General features: G+C 42.6%; 2 protein-coding genes across 2 annotated transcripts; one reads left to right on the top strand and one right to left on the bottom strand.

The window, feature by feature from the left end:
- Nucleotides 1-543: 543 nt before the first annotated feature.
- ddah2 (DDAH family member 2, ADMA-independent) lies at nt 544-9,099 on the top strand (the record flags this gene model as incomplete). The annotated part of the gene is made up of 5 exons (XM_080734440.1): nt 544-954; nt 1,721-1,909; nt 6,252-6,365; nt 7,630-7,773; nt 8,980-9,099. Exons 1-5 carry the CDS (start codon nt 652-654, stop codon nt 9,097-9,099), a joined length of 870 nt encoding a protein of 289 aa, XP_080590566.1. The 5' UTR covers nt 544-651.
- A 2,692-nt stretch (nt 9,100-11,791) lies between these two features.
- On the bottom strand, nt 11,792-15,499 carry LOC308292715 (small ribosomal subunit protein uS7). The gene is made up of 6 exons (XM_080735127.1): nt 15,447-15,499; nt 14,638-14,744; nt 13,921-14,130; nt 13,323-13,451; nt 12,638-12,736; nt 11,792-11,906 (listed from the first exon to the last, which is right to left on the bottom strand). Coding segments are annotated over exons 1-6 (615 nt in total). The 5' UTR covers nt 15,448-15,499; the 3' UTR covers nt 11,792-11,837.
- Between the last annotated feature and the right edge of the window lie 779 nt (nt 15,500-16,278).

Raw genomic sequence — 16,278 nt, 5'->3', positions numbered from 1 at the left:
ATCCATATTCTGGGGGGATCATTATCCCAAAAATAGCAGATATACAAGCTCACAACTCATCAAGGCATTCTAAGTTTGTAGATTGGCTATTTTTGCGGAAGATATGTGGTGTAGATAGGACGATTTCACGCTAAATTTGAATCTCAGCAATATGATTATTGTCAGTGTTTTTCATCGCAATGAAACGATGAAAACGATTATCATCCCATTCCTGTTTTACACACGACATGGGTCGGGGAGATGTGTGCACCGGAGCTTGAGATAATTGATGGCTAGTTTTGGGTGTTGGCCCAGTGAACCCATTCACAAAACAAAGCTTGCTGTCATTGTGTTGTGAACATCTCTCTCTCTCTCTCTCTCTCATCCTGTGTGATCATCAGAGTGAATCTCCTCCTCCGCTCCATGGCGTGAGTGGACATGGACAGTTGAAGCAGAACCAACATTTGTGAATGGAGAAGAGGGGAAAGGCACGCAGACATCCTCCAGTGTATTCCTCCGCTTGCCTTGAATGACAAGACTCCCCACAGTCACAGACACTGCCGAGAAGGCGGGAACGTACGCACATCTCTTACCGAAAATCAAAACAGACTTCTATAATTCATACACACACACACGCACAGCCGCACACACGCTCACACACAAAGTGACATAATGGCCAACATATCTCCATATGGGCGTTTCACGCACGCCGTGGTGCGAGGCGTCCCCGAGAGTTTGGGGAAGGCGGCGGACGGCCAGGACAACAAGGAGAAGGGGTCAGACGTGGAACTGGCCAAGGCTCAGCGTCAGTTCGGGGTCCTGACCGGAGCCCTGAGGCAGAAGGTGGGCCTGCAGCTGATCGAGATCCCGCCGGACCAGGACCTCCCCGAGAGCTGGAGGATCGAAGACGTGGCCGTCGTCCAGGGAGACACGGCGCTCATCACCAGACCTTTCAAGCAGCAGAGACGCTCTGAGGTACTACTGTACGACAGGGGTTCTCAACCTTTTCCTATATATTTTTTAAGATTTCTTTTTGGGCTTTTTATGCCTTTATTGATAGGACAGTAGACTGACAGGAAATGGGGGGGAGAGACATGGTGAGTGACATGTGGCAAAGGTCGTACGGATCGGGAATCGATCCGGCGCCGCCGCCAGGCATCCATGCCTATGTGGCAATGCCTAAGTGGCATGCACCCGGACCAGTAGGCCAGCGGGCGCCCACAAAACAATCAATATTTTAACTGGGGACTCCCCCACACTGACGAGCACTAAGAGTTGAGGCATTACATTTTGTATAACCCGGTTCTATTGTGAAAATAGCAGATCTACATGCTCGCAACGCCTCGCAACGCTCACAACTCACAATGCTCAATTTTCTGCCACTTTAGAAATGTGCAGATACCCCCATATACACTTAAACTGTATGTTAGTTTGTTTACTGTTTGTGACAAAACAATGTTTCACATGAAGTTAATCATCTGGGGACCTGCCAAAATAATGTGGGGACCCCCCTGGGTGTCCAGACCCACAGGTTGAGAACCACTGGCCTACTGTACTGAATCACTTATCAGTCAATCACTCGATCGATCCCTCGATTTGTTTGTTTTCTTTGGTTGTGACAATAAAACTGATTCTGATCTCTCTGTCTGTCTGTCTGTCTGTCTGTCTGTCTGTCTGTCTGTCTGTCTACTCGTCTGTCTGTCTGTCTACTCGTCTGTCTGTCTGTCTGCTCATCTTCCAGGCGGAGGCCGTGAGAAGGGTGATGTCGGAGCTCAACCTGACGGTGGTGGAGATGGGGGTGGAGGAAGGGGGCTCCGGAGGGGCGACGCTGGAGGGCAGCGACGTCCTGTTCACGGGGAGGGAGTTCTTCGTGGGCATCTCCTCGCACACCAACCACAGGGGAGCCGAGGTCCTGGCAGATACGTTCAGGGTGAGCAGCACGGACAGGATGGGAGGATAAATGATGCAGGATTAATGAATGAACCAGAGAGGGGAGACATAAATATACATAAATACAGGATTAATGAATGAACCAGAGAGGGGAGACATAAATACGTTCTGACAGACGCACCAGTTTACAGTTACAGTTTAGGCATTTAGCAGACGCTTTTAATCCAAAGCGACTTACAATAAGCAAATAACATCACAATAATGAACAAGATAATATGTCAGAACATCATCAACAATATAACAAATGCAAATGGTTATCTATCTAGAAAAAACACAGTAAAATCAAAGTTCTAAAAACCTAAAGACAAAAAACTAATGCTAACTAGCTTCATGTATGGTCACTGATTTTTCTGTAGTGCTAAGGGTTTACCGCAGAAAGAAAACATCAGTACCTGGGGAAACGTTTTTTCCAAACCCTTTTAGCTCCAAAGTCATTTTATATCTGCCTTAAGCCTCAGTAGACCAGGGGTCTTCCAACGTATTCAGGCCAAGGACCCCTTAGTTGAGAGAGAGATGAAGCAGGGACCCCCACAATCTTTTCATTGATTCCATATAGTTTCATCGTTTGACAGCACAATCATCAGTGTATTTTGTGTTTGTTTTCAGATATCTAACCACTTGAACCGTCATTACCGTATAAACTTGACCTTTCAACTGTGTACTTAGTCTGCTCTTTTCCCCTCTAAACGAATCCTCTTTGCCAAAAATAGCGGATCTACAAGCTCACAATGCCTTGCAGTGCGATGTTCTCAGAATATGGACGCTAGGGTTCAAGTGGTTAATATAAAAAAGGAGAAAAAAAGCTTCTATCACACAAAGATTTTGAGGATCCCCTGTAGTAACTCTGAGGACCCCCTGGGGGTCCCGGACCCCCTGTTGAAGACCCCTGCAGTAGACTACAAGACTTCGCTTACAACCCGATTTCATAATTATTTAAATGGGTCGTATGAGCATTTACTCTAGACAATCCTCTTTCTTGAAGGTTATTGGGTTGTGTGTCCCGTTGTGCGAGTAGACCCGTTCACACTGCGATTAACCATTTAATTGTGTTTTTGTCGTTGACAATTACATTTCTGTTTGGCTTTTAGGCTTTGAAGTTGCACATGGCAGATATGACACATAACCTAAATATACAAAGAAATTACTGACATATTTGACAACTTTATAAAAATAACATTGATAGTGGAAATAGCCGATCTACAAGCTCACAACGCGTCGCATCGCGATAATTGTGACAGCCCTACTTGTGTGTTGGAGACTGTGTTTCCTCTGTTTATTGGGGCTGTTTGAGAGACACTCTCACCGTAACCCCCTGCTGTGTTTCTCTAAGCCTGTGGGCATTGCTAGTCCTTTATACGCCCTGACATTGTTGAGAGATACAGTTGTTGTATAAACATTCTTTACATGACCAGCCCAGGCCCTAAGCTTTACTGCCGTTTAATGAGATAGGTGTGTGTGTGTAAAGATTACTATCATACAAGGCTAGCTGTGGATGGGGGTTCGTCCTGTCATGTCCAGCCATGCCACAGTTCCCAGGACTTGAGGCTCACTGCAGGAGGCCTGACTGTTCTTGGGTGTGGTATGACAAACGGATAAGGGGGGGGGGGGGGGGGGGGGGACTGAGAGAGAGGAAATTCTTTGGGGATGCTCTGGGAGAGTTAACAGTTTCTGCCTCTAATTTAGCGTTAGTTGAGTTCTCCATAACGCTATGTTCACCGCCGTCTGGTCCGAAAATAACAAAAACGGTTTCACCCCTCACCAAACCAAAGGTATCAGTGGACAGTTGAAAGCTTACTCTACTTAGTGGACGCAGTCTGAGCCCTCCACCACACGATTAAAATACATTTCTAGGGCGAAATGAAAAATAATCTAACTTGGATTTTACAGTTTAGACTGGGATCCCAGAGATAAAAATCATATCAAATGGTGGTCACTGGCCAAATGCATGTAGAACTGGGGGTCCTTGAACTTTAAAAGGTTTTGAGAATCACAGTAAACAGTACCATGGAGACTAGTAGATGTGGCACTCAAGTGCTGTTTGTACTGTAACTGGGACCAGTAGCAGTGGTGAGCAGGTGTTTGTACTGTAACTGGGACCAGTAGCAGTGGTGAGCAGGTGGCGCTTTAGAGAATGAACCTTGTAAACTGTGATAAATGATGGCATTCTATTGGCTAAATGAAGGAGACCACACAGGAACTCCCCTTAGGGGTGACACAGACCGGGCAGCAGTATTGATTACCTCCGCCCCGCTAAGTGCATTTAGGACGCTTCCGTTCTCTTTTGTGAGTGCGTGGCGTGTGTGTGCACATGTGCAGCTGAGCACAGAACACATTCTGCTGCCTTGTCATGTTGCACAAATGTGTGTTTTCCTGTATTTGTGTCTTTCTGCTGTTCTTCTGGCATAAAATCATGTTTGTTCATCATAAATATAAGTGGATGAAAGAGTTTGAGACATGACAGATGTGTTGTTGAAAGACATATTCAAGGTGCTCTGTATTAAAGAACGGTTATACTTCCTCATGCTTCATTAAACAATAATAAATTATAATAAATTGTATTTGTAGGCCTATAGTACTTAGTATAGTACTTAAAGGGATATTCCACTTTCAAAAAACTTTTTGTCATTGTATGGTCTAATCAGGCTTGTATGAACACCCTGAACAGTTTTTAATTTTCTTCATTCAGTATTTAAATATTTGATGTAAATGTTATCTGGCCCTCCAGGCCCAGGGCCTCTCCCCACACACACCCATTGTAACTTCAAACTCCATTTTAACCATGATAGATTCATTAAAAACACCCATTATTTTTTCTGGTGACTCATAATACCCCATAATACGTGAGCAGACTGTGTTTTTTTCCATAATGTTTTTCATTTATTTTTTATATATTTTTATTGTATTTAATTTGTTCCATTTTCCCAAAGAATTATTAAAAATACATGAAAAAACGTTATGGAAAAAACACAGCCTGCTCACGTATTAGGAGGGTATTATGAGTCACCAGAAACAATAATGGGTGTTTTTAATGAATCTATCATGGTTAAAATGGAGTTTGAAGTTACAATGGTTGTGTGTGGAGAGAGGCCCTGAGCCTGGAGGGCCTGATAACATTTACATCAAATATCTAAATACTGAATGAAGAAAATTAAAAACTGTTCAGGGTGTTCATACAAGCCTGAATAGACCATGCAATGACAAAAGGTTTTTTTGAAAGTGGAATATCCCTTTAAATGTATACTACTATCTAACTCTTTATTAACTAGCCCTTACCCGTTCAAAGATATGAGCTCCAAAATGATGTGCAGTGTGTGGGTTATGGGATGTGCACTGTGCACACAGTATATGAGGGATGGAAAGTAACTTTAACTGGTGCTTGCATGATGTACTGTAGGAGCATCAATGTAAGAAACCCGTTTCGTTTAATGGCTACAGAGATACTGTCCCCCCCCCCCCCCCCCCCAGCCCGCCTACCCACCCGCCTGCACACACACCCGCCTGCCTGCACACACACACACACACACACACACACACACACACACACACACACACACACACACACACACACACACACACACACACACACACACACACACACACAGAGCTGGTTAAACATTTTGCCTCATGCTAGATGCAGAATAGATGTGCCTCAAGCTAGATGCAGAATAGATAGTAGATACACCATAAAAATGCTAATATACAGCATATGATTTGTGAAAGTGACATATGGCATGTCCACAGAGGACTTCAGTTTTAAAAACATCTTCCTCCAACGTGCTTCAGCTTGTAGCCTTGGTTACGGTCATGTTTTTAACGTGAATATGAAATATTAACAAAGACTGCACTGAAGCTTTCATTCACTAATGGATTAAATGGACCATTTTAAAAGATTAACTTCAACACAATCATTATCAGGTCTGTATTCACCAGTGTAGCGCTGCAATGTTTTGTTATACAACACATTGCTTAGTGGTTAAAAACTTCCCCCTCAGCTCAGTTTTTGAGCAAAGCCAACAACTCTGTATTTGTCTGTTTGTACGTATGTATCGTACAGGATGTCCCATATAGTGATGGGTCGTTCATGAGTGATTCGTTCATTGGCAAAGCTTCACAGGACGCTTAATGAAATTAACTCTAAGCACAGCTCCCTTCACTCTGGGTGTGATTAATTAATTATTATTTTTTACAAACCGAACCCTGTCTACACCATTGTGCTTCATCATTTTAAATTTGACTGTGTGTGTGTGTGTGCGTGCGTGCGTGCGTGCGTGCGTGTGTGTGTGTGTGCGTGTGTGTGTGTGCGTGTGTGTGTGTGCGTGCAGGACTTTGCTGTGTCCACTGTCCCAGTGTGTGGTGGAGCTCGACTGATCTGTTCCATGGGAGGACCAGACACCATCATCATCAGCAACTCTGAGAAGGCTAGGAAGACGCTACGGGTTAGTGTGTGTGCTGTGTGTGTGTGTGTGTGTGTGTGTGTGTGTGTGTGTGTGTGTGTGTGTGTGTGTGCGTGTGCAACCAGGGTGAACTTTAAATATTTGGGAATGTGGTGGCCTAAAGGTCAGAGGAGAGTGCTTGTGTGGGTTGCTGGTTCGACACCCCAGGTTGGCAGGAGAAATCTGGGAGGGGAAGTGATTTAGCAACACTCTCCCCAGTGTTGGAAGTACCTAGCCTGACACTCAGCCTGAATTGACATTTCGTTTCACTTCAAAAAATTAAAGGGGTGTGGCTAGCGATTCAGGGTCTGGAACTAGGCTAGCTCTGTGGACAAGAGTGGGTGAACGTGAAGCAGGATTGAACAAAAAGTGTTTACGACTGTAAACTGTCTTTAATTGCTATCTCAACATCTTTGCCAGAAACATTTTAATAACTAACAGAATTTGTATACACATTAGAGAATACGTTATACATGATGTATATTAAAGTGTATACATTAGCCCCTTCATTATCCCTGTTACCATTTATCTTCCTGTCTCCTCCAGATGTGTTCTCACATCAGGGACATGCTGGGCGCCTGATTCAGCCCGGGAAAAAGAGTTGGAGAGGCCCTCATTATGCGCACTGCTGCTACTCAAAGATTTGCCATTTCAGATCATGACAAGTGACAAGCCAGTGGGCCAATTACATGAGTTATATTTCGTTGTTGTCGGGTGGAAAGTGAAACCTTGTATGTCCAAAACCGTTTGTTTTGTATTTATCATTTTAAAAATGATTTAAACTAGTGAAAACAGCCGATCTACAAGCACACAACGCCTCGCACCGCGAGGCGTTGTGTGCTTGTAGATCTGTTGTTTTCACTACTTTTGTGCATGATGAAGCAGGGCTTTGCTTTGTGAAAAAAAGTACAAATTTGAAACTTGGAGATACAAGGTTTCTGCCCGACAGTGACGATTTACTTTGTTGGCCGCCCAGCCCCCAAAATGGATATATTTTTTTCCTAATGGGCGGCCTGGACCGGCCAGGAATGAACCGGCCGTTCGGGAGTTGTCCCGCTTTTCCCAATGGCCAGCACGTCCCTGCATCCCAGGAGAGTCTCCTTGTGTCTCTGGTTTCTTCTGTTTGCTCTAATGAGAGCTGCACTCTCCTGTCTGCTGACTCATGTCATGCTAATAGCATTAGTGCTGCATCTTTAGTAAGGCGTGTGTGTGTGTATGTGTATGAGTCATGCGTAATAATAACATTCCGCTGTGTGCCTTTTCTCAGATGATGGAACAGCTGACTGATCACCACTATGACATGCTCACTGTCCCCGAGGACGCAGCAGCAAACTGTGTCTATGTCCAGAGTCCGTCCAAAGTGGACTTCCTTCTTCACCGGCCCGCGGACGAGTGTCCTGACAGCATCGCTGTAAGTACAACGCTGAGTCGTGTCTCCCACCTCCATGTCAGCGCTAGAGTAGGTGCCAAACACGTTGACTGAAGTCCCCCATAGTCCGCTAGTATAGACTATACTAGAGTTGGTGTCTACACCAACTCTCTGAAACAAGCTCATCTAAAAGCTCACAACACATATTACAGCATGTTGTGAGCTTGTAGATTTGCTATTTTTGTCAGCCCCAATTGGGACACTATGTCAGGAAAACAGAATGGTGGAAGAAGTACCCTCATTTCTCACATGCCCTCTTCTACCGCCACCATGAGGCCATTTCTTGCAAAACACATTTTTGGACACTTTTTACACTTTTACAGATTTTTTCCCTAAAACCACGCAAAGCGGTACACAGATCTCTAAAGTCATCTAAAGTTCAATGCATTATTTATACTGAGGAGCGAAGAATGCTTTCGCCTCTACAGCAGGAGGCAGAGCAGCAGCAGTGTCAGTGTTGAGAAAAGTTCAACTTTTTTCGCTGCCACATTATGGCGGGACAGAGTTGCAGCCAACCAGAAGTGTGCTGTGGTCTGAAATAGGCATGGACAAGGCTTACTACACACTAAACGTACAACTATATGGAAAGTACCTACTACAAAATATTGTAGATGTGAAAGGGGACTGCCCCATAGGTCGAACTCCCGTTGGGTCGAACAGCGTCGGCAGGTTAGATAATCACCCGCGTCAGTTACTGAGGTTAAGTTTAGGGTTAGAGTTAGGCATAGTTTTACTGAGGTTGGGATTAGGGTTTGGGTTAGAGTTTGGTGGGCGATCCAAAGGGTGTTCGACCTAATGACATGTTACTGATGTGAAATCAATCAAGATTGAGCGGCTGCTCATAAAATGTATACAGTAGATTGTTTACAAAAAAGCTGCCGGAGACAAGCATTGAGTGTCTGTACTTCTCCATCTGCCTACCAGAACAGTGGAGCTCTCGCTGGACCACAACTCATAATTACGTTTTCTTGTGAATGTGAACAGTAGAAAGACCCCCACCATCCATGTAATATTTTGCTTATGCTCCGGGTTCGTGATGCAGTGCGTTCTCTAAACACTCCTCCCATGTATTTATTGGCCATGGTGTGTTATTTCAGACTTCAAGCATGTGCTCTAGTTTCCAGTGATGTGATTATGTGAAACGATAAGCATTAACGTGTCATATTTCCACCCACCCTTCTTCTCCAGGCCTTCCAGAAGCTACAGGACTACACCCTCCTACCCACTGCCTGCAGCGAAGTGTCCAAGCTGGGAGCCTCCCTATCTTCACTCTGCCTCCTCATCAATAGAAAGCACACATACTTCTAAAAACACCTTAATCCTGTTTGTACCCTGCAGTGCGCCCCTCTGTAAACGTACGTTCATACCCAGGTAGAAAGGGCCTTTATACAATCTTACAACACATTCCGTTTAAATCCCATTACATATCACCTTCCTTTTGGCAAAGTGGCCCTCTCATATAACAGTAGACACAAATACAATATTTGTACAATATGATGTAGCTACAATGTGAATATGTTTGATAGTAACTTGCTTAGCTGAGGCAGAAGTGCCATCAGTATGCCAGCCTTGGGAACCCAGTATGCTGACATTTGCACACATGCCACTGCTGGTGAGATAAAAGCAATGTATGTACAACAGTGAGACATCATCCCATACTTCATGACATCGATTGCAGTTATAGTTGGTAAAGTGTAAATCCCAGCTTGTGTAGAAATAAGACAACACATGATCTATAAAATTGTGCTTGATGTGGGTTAGTAAAGGTTAAAGCATGGTTTGGGTGAGGGGCTCTGGGCTTAAACCTGTATTGACCACACTGTTGCAATGCAAGTCAGGGACACAATTACTTTTCCTGCCACCGCGACCACAGTTTTCCTGGTGAAACTAAGCACAACAGTGGGGGCTGATGAGAAACAACTATAACAAGACCTTAAAACCTGGCTTAAACAGTTGTGTGCATTAGCGCAAGATGACGATAAAGGAAATCATTAAATGGAAAACATTCAATTAACTTCAAAAGCCTACTAGGCCTTAAAACCTGGCGAAAACAGTTGCGTGCATTAGCGGAAGATTAGATGATAAACTAAATCATTAAATGGAAAACATTAAATTAACTTCTCTAAAACTAGTAGAACCACGATCTTGTCACACGTGAATAATTGTGGTTGTAATTTGTAAACTAGCCTTACATTAAGACGCTCCTCTTTTAATGTAAGGCTAGTTGTAAACAATAATATAAATTTTAATTAATATAATATTTTACTTAATATAAATCCTTAAGTCTAGTAGTGGGAAGAAGGGGTTATCATCATGGCCCCAAATAACTTTTCAATATCTTGCAATTGGCAACGAGTCTTACGAAATCGGCAAGAGTGCCTCTCAATCATGCCTAGAATTTCGTCGTTTCAGGGGCAAGGCCAATTGGCCTTTGTTGTTGTCAATTTTGGGAGGGCACAAAGGCCAAATGCTAGGGCAGGAAGGCCATCAAATAAAACAAGGTTTAGTCCATTGAAAGAAATAATTGAATTTAAGAGTTAGGATGATTTTGAAATGTAGACTATCTGCAGTGAAATCTCAGCCCTGCACAAATCAAACTTACTGCATTGGTCATCAACCCAAAAAATATATTTTTGCCACGGACTTACAAAAGGAGTGGTCAATAGTCCAGTAGACATGATGGAGAACACATGCTGTGTTGATGGAGAACACATGCTGTGTTTTTAAAGAGGGAGAGTGGTTAGTCATCCCTTTGAACTTTATTTTATAGTAGGAAAGTAGGAAAGCTGAGAGGGAAGGTGTAGATAGAGCAATTTATAATCCATTTTGAAAAGATGCTTTAAAAGTCAAGTGTATTATTGTTATTATTTACATGGCCATCTCTGAACCTTTTATTACTTTCTTACCTCTAATTTTTCCAAAGTGATAGCTTTGAACTTTTCAAAGCACTAAAGGCAATTAGAGAAGAATTGTCATATGGACATCATCCACATTATTCATTTGCTTTAAAAACCTGGGTTCTTTATTAGAGTGTTAATGTCAAATGGCATTTGAGAAACGCAGCTCTTAAACTGTTCACATTGCCTTGGAAGACATGTTTTGGTATGGTTCTCCGCGATGGCGTTTCTGGGCGTACTGGCACCAGTGGCCAGTGGTTCTCAAAGTTCAGGGGGCCTTGAGCAGGTATTAAGAGGAGAAAGTGGTACAGTCAGCTGGTGCATTAAGGCAACTGTGGCCTCGGGTCATGCCATTTTTTGAAGGGGCACAAGGCCAAACTGAGGGGCAAGGACGGCCATGGCCTTCATGGCCTCCCCGAAATTCCTGCCCTGCTCTCAATACATGAAGCTATATAATCTCTCCATCATCGGCAATAGTCAGTGGTATTGTGTTCCCCACACTCCCATGCCCAACCGTTCTGCTTAGGTTCACCGGGAAAATTGCGGTCGCCCTGCCACAATCATCATGGAACTTCTGATTCACTCTGACACTGCCGGTTCCCCACCCTACCAGGTCCAGTTAATCCAAGATTACAATAGAATTACCAATGTAGGCGAAAGCATTAATTTCCGGGTAGGATGAAAAAGCCAGCAGTACCAGGGAAACTAAGAGCGAGAGTTGGGAAAGTCATAGGATATTCATTCAGGACAAAGGGCATCCGTAAGGACCACTAATTATTTTTCTAAAGCTGTACAATGACACTCGCATAGTCTCCTATACGGTACACAGAACTACTAAAGTGTAGAAATGCAGATTGTTTTTTTTTCCCTTCTTTTTTTCAACATTTACAGTTTAGCTTTTGTATGTTTGACTTTGTATCAAATGTAGATAACAGTACATCAATAAATCCAGTTGATAAAGCCAGAATTGTTTGAGGATTTCCCACTGTTTATCATCTCAACACTTGCATTGAAAGGTATAAACTTGCAGCTTTGGTTAATCGTTTTTTTAAACAACAATAATGCATCATGGTTAGCAAAGACACACAAACTCATGAAACCAATAGATTTCTGGAATTTATTCCGTGTTTTTTTTAGAAAGCAAACATCTTAACGGTTGGACTTGGCGACTCTCTCCAACTCGTCTTTCTTCTTGATGGCATAGGAGTTGGATGAACCCTGAAGACAGAAAAACATCGACTTTAATACATTTATATCAACTAAAAATACATTCTTAATCATAGATTCGATAAAACATGGCCTGCTGTTACTGATCAGATATAAAATTGCAGATACTCGAACAAGGGAATACATTTAGCAACTAAAAATACATTCTTAATCATTATAGATTCGATAAAACATGGCCTGTTGTTACTGATCAGATATAAAATTACAGATATTCAATGAACAACTGAATAAAGACGAGTGGGGAAGGTTATCATGTGCAGTAGGCCTGAAAATAAATTGCTTCTCTACTCCTTAGCAATAAAAGGGGGATTGCTTATATGTTGTGTAAATTAAATGTATACGATGAAAAAAAAATATTAGCTTTTCTACAAGCTCACACGGTGCCACATCGCAATGAACATGTTCGTGAAACAGAAATGTCTCTGAGTTGGTGATTGACTGAAACATGACAGACGGTCAGCCAATGAATAAACAAAGATTTTTCTCTACGAGTACTCTAGCACACCAAGACAACAGGGGAATGTCCAGAAGTGACTCTGAGCCTCGCTTAGTGTAGTAAGTAGGCCTTCCATAGGTGGCTCAACAATAGGTGTTTTACACCATGTCAGTGGTAAAGCGGGGTAATAAGTGGCCCATTTTTGGGCATGTTATATATTGAAACATTTTCAAAATATTTTAAAAAGGAAATAAAGTCAGGTATTCTTTATTTTATTAAAATGTACCTTGGCTGCGTTGATCAGTTCATCAGCCAGGCACTCGGCGATGGTCTTGATGTTCCTGAAAGCAGCTTCTCTTGCTCCTGTGCACAGCAGCCAGATGGCCTGAGAAACAAGAGAACAGCATTAGATAAGGAATAAAAGCTTTAGATGGAATAAAAACATGTTATTGTAAATAAAATGTCTCTGAGTAGGTGATTGACTGAAACATGACAGACGGTCAGCCAATGAATAAACAAAGATTTTCTCTACGAGTACTCTAGCACACCAAGACAACAGGGGAATGTCCAGAAGTGACTCTGAGCCTCGCTTTGTGTAAGATAATCTATATCTGGATTTCTGTGCCATGATTCCCCCCTACAGGCACCCTGGTGGCAGATGTAGAGCTAGTAATCTCATCGGGTTAGTTTAATTTCAAAGGATTTATTCACGGATTCTGACGCAACTTCACTCACTAGCATAAGTCAAGGTGGAGAACTGGAGCAAAGGAAACAACTTTGACACGTTTCAGCCCATGATTCTTCATGAGGAACTTGAAGGCCACATGTTTACTGGTTTACAAAGTGGTTTTCCTACAGTACTGTAAGGAAGTGTTGCTGATATTCTCAGAAGAGGATCACTGCAACATTGGTCCTCTTTGTCAACACTGGATGCAGCAGCTGTGATACTGGACAGAGGGTTAAATACGTACCTGGTTGACTCTGCGAAGTGGGGACACATCCACAGCCTGTCGCCTCACTGTGCCAGCGCGACCAATACGAGTGGAGTCCTCACGTGGTCCGCTGTTTATGATGGCGTTGACCAACACCTGGAGGGGGTTCTGAGCAGAATAGAAAATACACCAGATGCTTAACTATACCTTTCAATCCAGGAACCCCCTTTGGGGTTGTTGCCATGTACAGTATTTGGCAACATCATTGTTTTGTAATTTTTGAGAACTTAGGTCAGGATTTAGAAGACGTTTTTAGAATCCGTCTCAGGTCTAAATGGGTTAACCCCTTTTTACCCATTACTATTAAATTAGCATATCTACAAGCTCACATCGCAATGAAATATGAACATGTTAGTGAAACAAATGTCTCTTAGTTGGTGATTGACTGAACCATGAAAGACGGTCAGCCAATGAATAAACAAAGATTTTCTCTACGAGTACTCTAGCACACCAAGACAACAGGGGAATGTCCAGAAGTGACTCTGAGCCTCGCTTAAGTGTAGGATAATGTAGGACAATATTCTGACACTGGTCTCTACAACACTGGACAGACAGACATCACTCCATCAATACACACCTCTCCGGTCAGCAGGTGGATGATCTCGAAGGCGTGCTTGACGATGCGCACGGTCATCAGCTTCTTGCCGTTGTTGCGGCCGTGCATCATCATGGAGTTGGTGAGGCGCTCCACGATGGGACACTGGGCCTTACGAAAGCGCTTGGCGGCATAACGTCCACCAGAGTGGGGCAGGTACTTAGCGTACTTCTCTTTCACAGCGATGTAATCCTGGATGGGAATGAGGTGGGGTGTACAAAATTATAAATGAATCTGGTCGTTATAATGCGCTGTCAAGTAACACTTGGAAAATACTAAAAATAAAAACACCGAACAGGGTTAAAGTAATGTCTCTGAGTTGGTGATTGACTAGGTCATTATAAGACTACAGCCAATGAATAAACAAAGATCTTTAATCTGCGAGCACTCAAGCACACCAGGACAACAGGACAATGTCTAGGCGTGACTCTAGCCTCGCTTTTGATCATTTTAATACATTTAGAAAACCACCAATTTACAATTTAGGCATTTAGCAGAGGCTCTTAATTCAGAGCGATTTACAATAAGCAGGTAATACATCAATACAATAAGCAAGGTAATACATCAATACATTATTAATACATCAAATGCATAGAAATATCAATTTAGTAAAATAAATAACGTAGACCAAGCACCTAATCAGTAAAAACGTTATATAAACCTAAAAATTCTTTCTAGCTTTCATGTACGGTCACCAACCTGCAGGGAGATGTCATTGATCTGGACATCATCGGTGCTCCATTTCCCAAAGAGCTTGATTTCTGGGGTCTCGGCCACGGCGGGCGCGGTCTCCCAGTTCTCAGTCACTGCAGGAAAATCACACATTCAATCAACTCATTTGTCATATAAAAATAAACATTTAAGCCTAACAAAGGCTGCTAGTTGGCAAAGTTTGAAGTGTGGCAACGTTACGTCCATTTGTCAGACCAACCGAGACAGCCTTAACTGCGATTTATAATAAACTATAGAAAGATGGAGATGGACAGGGCTGTGTATGAGTGTAACTGGTGGTCAGTTCAAAACACCTCTGATATGACCTGATGTCAACCGGACAAGGAGACTCAACAGTAAGGGCCCAAAGCTAACGTTAAACGATACACTCACTGTGCCTCGGCTACCCATCATGGCCCAGCTAACATACACGCGTTCCAAACAAACGTGTTCCACCGCCCAATTATTCCAACTGCACCTTAAACGCACTCCCTCCCCGATTAAAATGCCCGTGAAACAGAACACATTGAGAATAAAGAGGCGAAATAATTACGTTGAGACTCCTCCATGCTGCTTTCTTTCCCCATGTGGCTAGCGAACAGATTAGCCACATGCTAGCGCTAGGTGCCGCAGTGTTCGATGTCGGCATTTTTATACAAATAAAACGAATATAGGAGCGTTTTGGGTCGAGTTACTCTTACTGGCCGTTAACTAACGTTGTGTGTCTCCACTATCCATGGGGAAATACTAGTTTTTAAGACGTACGAGGGACTTATATTGTGATTTTTGTCACTTACTTGTGTCTGCCAGCTTGCACCACACTTCTCAGAGACGGAAAAGGGCCTTTCCGAGGCGCCTCGTGCTAATATCCGGTGGCTCGGCGGAATGTTTCCGGTTTGCGGGGCGTTTATGGAATTGTAGTCTTTTTCAACTGACCCAGTTTTCCTAAACAGCACTTGGGGTGGGTTTTTGTTTTCCTCCTACATTTTGTTTTTAATTATTATAATTTAAAACATTTTCCAAAAACATTCCACAAAAAGCAATAGATTTTCATGAAAAACAAAAACTATAATTTCATTAATAAATAAAATAAAAGTTGAAGAAATTCCATAAATTAGAAAACGTGAAAATAGCCGATCTAATACCTCACCTCGTTGTGAGCTGCCTAGATTAAGTTTATATTATACATACACACTTTACACGGCCTAAATTAAGTCTAAATTAACCGGCTATCAACAGTGATTCTGTAGTATTTCAAAATGTAGTTTTCTCTGGCAGTTCAGAATTCATGACTAGTTTTTTATTTTGTATATTGGCTACACACTTTGGAGCATGTAAGAATAACTTAAGGTCTCAACAATGATAGATGAACATTATATTAACATGTAAAACATTTACCATTTAATTTACACACACCCCAATCTGGGGACGCATCATCCAAAAACAGCGCCCTCTGCTGTTGTTCCTTTTCATGGAATCTGTTCTTGAGAGATTACACACACACACAAAATGTAGCAAAGAGGACGCTTTAATCGGAAAATGTATTAATGACAATGAAACATTTACAGACCACATACTTTGGATACTGTAGAAATTGTAGAGCACACTCACAATTGCATTTCTTTCATT

This window comes from Nannobrachium achirus, assembly GCF_963921795.1.
Source record: "Nannobrachium achirus genome assembly, chromosome: 10".
NCBI lineage: Eukaryota > Metazoa > Chordata > Actinopteri > Myctophiformes > Myctophidae > Nannobrachium > Nannobrachium achirus.
The sequence above is the reverse complement of the archived record's forward strand: the minus strand, read 5'-3'. Positions and strand labels throughout refer to the sequence as shown.

Coding starts and splice junctions, on each gene's coding strand:
- LOC308292715 (XM_080735127.1), bottom strand. Junction 12,737..13,322: donor CACTTCGCAGAGTCAACCAG/GTACGTATTTAA, acceptor CTTGTTTCTCAG/GCCATCTGGCTGCTGTGCAC. Junction 11,907..12,637: donor AACTGATCAACGCAGCCAAG/GTACATTTTAAT, acceptor TTCTGTCTTCAG/GGTTCATCCAACTCCTATGC.